Source organism: Quercus suber, unplaced genomic scaffold (genome assembly GCF_002906115.3).
Source record: "Quercus suber isolate HL8 unplaced genomic scaffold, Cork oak 2.0 scaffold_436, whole genome shotgun sequence".
In the NCBI taxonomy this organism is placed as follows: domain Eukaryota; kingdom Viridiplantae; phylum Streptophyta; class Magnoliopsida; order Fagales; family Fagaceae; genus Quercus; species Quercus suber.
The window spans coordinates 538,852-545,014 of record NW_027069887.1 but is presented as its reverse complement, the minus strand read 5'-3'; the positions used below and the strand labels follow the sequence as shown (position 1 = coordinate 545,014).

The 6,163-nt window shown below is 37.1% G+C and overlaps 1 protein-coding gene across 3 annotated transcripts; it reads left to right on the top strand.

Annotated features, from left to right (window-relative positions):
• The first annotated feature begins 205 nt into the window (after window positions 1-205).
• On the top strand, window positions 206-5,676 carry LOC112017497 (putative chloride channel-like protein CLC-g). 3 transcript variants are annotated; one of them, XR_010624377.1, is made up of 9 exons: window positions 206-551; window positions 649-849; window positions 1,020-1,197; window positions 1,926-2,188; window positions 2,530-2,799; window positions 2,904-4,035; window positions 4,715-5,184; window positions 5,340-5,428; window positions 5,550-5,676. XR_010624377.1 is itself a non-coding variant. In XM_065761966.1 (7 exons), the coding sequence occupies exons 1-7, from the start codon at window positions 400-402 to the stop codon at window positions 4,886-4,888; spliced, it is 2,370 nt and encodes a 789-aa protein (XP_065618038.1). In that variant the 5' UTR covers window positions 206-399; the 3' UTR covers window positions 4,889-5,676. The 3 variants fall into 3 exon arrangements, 1 of the variants encoding a protein (XP_065618038.1); XR_010624376.1 differs by having other exon boundaries at window positions 5,340-5,676; XM_065761966.1 differs by having other exon boundaries at window positions 4,715-5,676.
• The last annotated feature ends 487 nt before the right edge of the window (window positions 5,677-6,163 follow it).

The window sequence follows — 6,163 nt, the reverse complement described above, 5'->3', positions numbered from 1 at the left end:
GCATGAATAGTAAATAAAATTATTTAAAGTTATACAATAGTTAACTTAAATCCAACCCGTTAGACTTGCTATACAGTACCAAGCTGTTCATCAACGCCAACAGCACTCTATCATTTCCCTTACCAATATTTAATTTAAAAAAAGTAGAGGAAAAACCGAAAACGGAAGAGAAGGAAAGAAAACAGAGCTATAGCACTTCGTGACAAACACAACGACCTTTTTTAGAACAATGAAATTGAACTTAACCGTGACTCTTTCTCTTTTGACTCTCTCTCTAACTTTAACTCTTTAACTCAAACTCAAATTCTCTCTCTCTCTTTGTGTCTGGATTGTTCACCATACAATGCTCTAAATAGAAATTGAAGAAAGAAGCAGTTCCAAATTCACCAAAAACCAACCATGGCCACAATCACCATCAACAGCAACGCCAATGGGGACCAAGACTCCGTCATAGTGCCTTTACTCTCCGTTCAAAGGACCACTCCAAACTCTACCTCTCAAGTCGCCATCGTCGGCTCCAAAGTCTGCCCAATCGAGAGCCTAGACTATGAGTATGTTTCTTCTTCTACCTTCTTCTTTGAAAGAAAGAAAAAAAAAACAATGGCAGAAATTGTGAAAATCTTTGTGTTTGTTTTGTGTGTTAAAAAGGATTTTCGAGAACGAGTTGTTCAAGCAAGACTGGAGAGGGTGTAGCAAAGTGCAGGTTTTCCAGTACATATTCATGAAATGGCTGTTGTGCTTTTTGATCGGTCTGATTGTCAGTCTAATCGGTTTCTGCAACAATCTCGCCGTCGAAAATCTCGCCGGCACGAAATTTGTCGTCACCTCTAACATGATGTTGGAGAGCAGGTCTATTTTATTTATTTATTTATTTATTTTTTTGATTCGGTTCTGTTTGGTTTGATTGAAACTGTACAAATTTTCCCGAGAAAAAACTGGTAACTTTGATTGAGTTTTTATGCTCAGCTGAGTTATTGTTGAAATGTGGAAATTGAAGGGATTGTTGAAATGTGGTGCAGGTATGGGATGGCATTTTTTGTATTTGCAACGTCTAATTTTGTTCTCACTCTGTTTGCGGCTATAATTACTGCTTTTATATCACCGGCGGCAGCCGGGTCGGGTATTCCGGAAGTGAAAGCTTACCTGAATGGCGTGGATGCGCCCGGAATACTTTCTTTGCGGACTTTGGTTGTAAAGGTAGAAAATTTATAAGTATTTTGGTATTATGGCTTACTTTGCTTTACTTTTCCAATTAGAGTGGATACATGGAGTTGCTGATTAGTGTGGAGATTCATACAATTGAGTTCTTTTAGGAAATTCTAGGTTCATATGGACTCACCATTTTTTCCACTACTCACAGTCGACCACTTCAAGTTGTATCCATGTGAACTGTTTCTTTTATTGTTGGGTCTCATATGTTTTGTGTTTTGTAATTAATGCAAGTGGACTTGGTTGTGCCAACCTTCTTGATCAATTACTCTATGAGATTTAAGTGTGTAAGGTTTCCCTAACCATTCTGTTCACTAATATTGTCTACTTGTGTTAGTTCTAATTCTATATAGTTATAGCATATAAATAAAATATAATAATAGTAATTTGTGTCATGCATATTATTTAAAAATTCATAAGATATAAGAAAAAAATATGTTGATTATATCAAAATTCAGGGGCAACAATAATTGTAGTTTATCATGGGTGAAGACACTATAGCTGAAGAGATGCTTCTATATGCAATGCTGACATGAATAGAAAAGGAACTGCTGGAATACCAGCTACTAAAATCATAAAAAACCTTGTTAAAATACTATGATTTTTTTTTGGATATGTGTTAAAATACTATGAAAAATTTTATTTTACAGAATCACATTTAGCCATTGTTTTGGAGAATGGTAAAAATCTCTTATTTGTGTCTCTTTAATGTACAGATAATTGGCAGCATTTCTGCAGTGTCATCATCTCTTCTTGTGGGAAAGGCAGGACCCATGGTCCATACTGGAGCATGCGTTGCATCATTGCTGGGTCAGGGTGGGTCAAGGAAATATAAGTTAACATGCAAATGGCTACGATTTTTCAAGAATGATCGAGACCGAAGAGATCTTGTAACATGTGGAGCAGCAGCTGGAATTGCTGCTGCTTTCCGTGCTCCTGTTGGTGGCGTGCTGTTTGCTCTTGAAGAGATGGCAACCTGGTATGCTATGTTAACCTATGTAGCTGATCTTGTGTGTTCTCTGTCACAGTAATTTAGTGCATCTTAAATTTTCATGTGATGGTTGGTTCTGGCCCATAACCCATAATTTTATATGAGAGTGCTCAAAATTTAATTGTATGTTATTTGTCTGTGTATAAAAAGAAGGCTATATAGTTAGAATTTTGACAGTATTTAAAAACTTGGAGCCATCATCATAGGCGCCCTTAGTGATGCCAAAATGTCCATCCTTGTTTGACTTGTATGTATTTGGCAGCTGAATGGATGAAGTAGCCAAAATTAAAGCACCGTTTTTGATATTTATATTGAATTTGTTTCTACAGGTGGAGAGGTGCCCTTCTATGGAGAGCTTTCTTTACAACAGCTATCGTTGCTATTGTACTTCGTGCTTTCATTGATATTTGTTTAAGTGGCAAATGTGGCCTATTTGGTACTGGGGGGCTGATAATGTTTGATGTCTATTCAGCAAATATTTCGTATCATGTTGGGGATTTGCCTCCTGTGCTTGCCCTTGGAGTTATAGGGGGCATATTGGGAAGTTTCTATAATTTTATTTTAGATAAGGTTCTCCGAGTATACAATCTCATTAATGAGTAAGCTCTCTTTTTATCTTTGTGATGTTTGCACTCTGTTAGAGTTATGAAAATACTGTGGAGTCATATTTGCTAAAATCATTTTGTTGTTTTGACTTTTCCAGAAAAGGCATTGCTTACAAAATTTTTCTTGCTTGCTTGATCTCCATTTTCACATCCTGTCTTCTTTTTGGATTACCATGGATTGCATCTTGCCGACCTTGTCCAGCTGATGCATCTGAAGCCTGTCCTACAATAGGTCGCTCTGGTAACTACAAGAAGTTCCAATGTCCTCCTGGTTACTACAATGATCTTGCCAGCCTCATTTTTAATACAAATGATGATGCTATCAGAAACCTTTTCAGTAAAGACACCAATGCTGAGTTCCAACACTCCTCAATGCTCATATTCTTTGTTACCTGCTTTTTCTTAAGCATTTTTAGCTATGGGGTTGTTGCTCCTGCTGGTCTTTTTGTACCTGTTATTGTTACCGGTGCATCTTATGGACGTTTTGTTGGAATGTTAGTCGGTCCACACTCAAATCTTAACCATGGCCTCTACGCTGTGCTGGGTGCTGCTTCCTTGCTTGGTGGGTCTATGAGAATGACGGTTTCTCTATGTGTAATTATCCTTGAATTGACCAATAATCTACTATTGCTACCACTAATAATGCTAGTGCTTTTTGTTTCTAAGACTGTAGCTGATGCCTTCAATGGCAATATCTATGACCTTATTATGAAAGCCAAGGGGTTCCCTTATTTAGAAGGTCATGCTGAGCCTTATATGAGGCAGCTGACAGTAAGTGATGTAGTCACAGGCCCACTTCAGCTCTTTCATGGCATTGAGAAGGTCAGTAATATAGTACATGTTCTCAGAACTACAAAGCACAATGGCTTCCCTGTACTTGATGAGCCTCCGCTTTCTGAATCCCCAGTATTATTTGGTATAATCCTACGAGCTCACCTTATTACATTGTTAAAGAAGAAAGCTTTCTTCTTTCCTACCCCTGACCGAACAGGAATGGATGCCTTAAAGCAGTTTTCAGCAAGCGATTTTGCAAAGAGGGGTTCAGGCAATGGTGACAAGATAGAAGATATAGAATTGAATGAGGAAGAGATGGACATGCTCATAGATTTACATCCTTTTACTAATGCTTCACCTTATACTGTTGTGGAGACAATGTCACTAGCAAAGGCTCGCATACTTTTTCGAGAAGTTGGTTTAAGGCACCTGCTGGTGATACCCAAGATCTCTAGTGTAAGTAATGCTGTCTAATTTTTTATTATGGAGATTAGGTGATCTGAAGGCACCCATAGGTTATAAATTATAGTGGAGTTGATACATAAATTCATAGAGCTGTAACACAGTTTCATGATTTTTCTGCATACTTGGTCCTGATGAATTGGCTATGTTTTTATTAATCGATGGAATTTAATTTATGTCATATATTCAACAATTCGCTAATCATTTTCTCTTACCTTCTAAATTCTGGATAGTTTCCATCTTCCTCCACTGATTGAACTTCTATGAAATTTCAGGAACATTCAGGTTTTTTTGCCTATTTTATCTATCTAAATATCATTTACTTCTGATGCTTAATATTCATTTGTCTCATTACTTTGCATTTCATTTAATGGGCCTTATTATTTGCTAAAGCGGGTAGAGCTTGGGTCCAGTGTCTAGTTGCACTGGACCTGTCTCCATAGTGACACGTGTCCATTTTGGCCATGTGTCATCATCCCAACAGGTCCAGTGCACTGGACCCAAGCCAAGTCCTGCTGCAGCTGGTTTTGGCTGATTTGTTGTAATGACTAGGTCGTCTGTCCTGAGGAACTACATTTCTTCATTATTGTTCCTATTAAATATTCTTTCTACTATAGTATTTTCACTATTTTGCTTACTATCTTCATCTAAATGCAATGCTGCTCAATTGCAGAGATCTCCTGTGGTGGGTATATTGACAAGGCACGATTTCATGCCAGAACACATATTGAGTTTGCATCCTCTGCTGGTAAACAGCAGGTGGAAAAGATTAAGATTTCGGTTTCCGACTATGAGAAAATTCTTTCAGGATATCTCAGCAAGCATCAAAAGTTACCCACGAGAATAAGTTTGTAAATAGTCTTATTGGAGCTGCTCAAGGTTTCAAATTCATCAGAAGACCAGCTTTTTCCTTCCTTTGTCAATATTGTTGCTAAATTTAGAGCTGAAGAGGGCCAGATAAGCACGAATCATGTTTCATGAACCATTAGTTGTGATAATTCTTGCTCCAGTTTTGCAGTACACTGAATAAATTATGAATGCCTTTTACTTGAAAAATTGTTCTTCCTGAGCATGGGGCAGTTGAGTTAATGGGGGTATGGTTCAAGTGGCTTGCTTTCATCTGGATGACAAATTGCCATACAGGTGAATCTAATTTAAGGTTAATTTTGTTGATCGAATTCACTGGTAGATGAAGAATTCAATAAGTTATAGAAAATTTCTGGGAAGTGCACCGTAGGATTTGATGATTTGTCATTCTTCTTTGACTCTCAGCATATCATCATTATTTTTCTATGCAGTGAAGCAGAAGTTTGTTTGGGAGTTCCATTCAAGGCCATTATAAGGGTTTTGGTACTGGATGCTATAGAAATCTTCAGACTGCTACCTGGTACGGGATTACAATTATAGGGCATCATTATAGTGTGCATTATATGTTGTAGTACCCAAACATTTTGACATCATTGCAGCCTATTTATTTATTTTTATAGTTTTCTCATAAACTGTTTCAGGAATGAAGTTAAATTATTAGTAACAGCTTATTGGAGTCTTGGAGTTCTGTCAGCCACTGTATTTTTTTAAAATTGTATCACAAGCAAAGATAAATCAATGCTAATAATTTACTACTTGTCGTCTTCATGGCTTTCTTTTCGTAGCAAGTTCAGTCATATTGGTAGGTTTGGAAAGATCTCTAATTAGTACCATGGTCATCCTAGCTTGATGTAATATACCATCTTGTTGGATACCATAATGGGGATGGGTGTGTATATTATAATTTTGCCTCTTGAAACTTTCATATGAAAACCTGTGAATGAGAATTTTCCTGTGCCCAACACAAACGAACTTATTCCAGTGTAACATTTTTTCCCAAGAAACTTATATATAGCATTAAAAAATACTACTTCCACAATATTTTCACAACAAATCTTAAGTGGTTGTTACTGAGGGGCAAAAAAATAATTTTAATAATGACAAAGTTGGGTTTTGGGGAGAAATGGAGGAAGTTGGTCATGACATGTGTTACATCGTTTCCTATTCAATAAAAATTAATGGGAAACCAAGGGGTCATATCATACCATCTAGGAAAATACGACAAGGAGACCCTTTGTCCCAATATTTGTTCTTA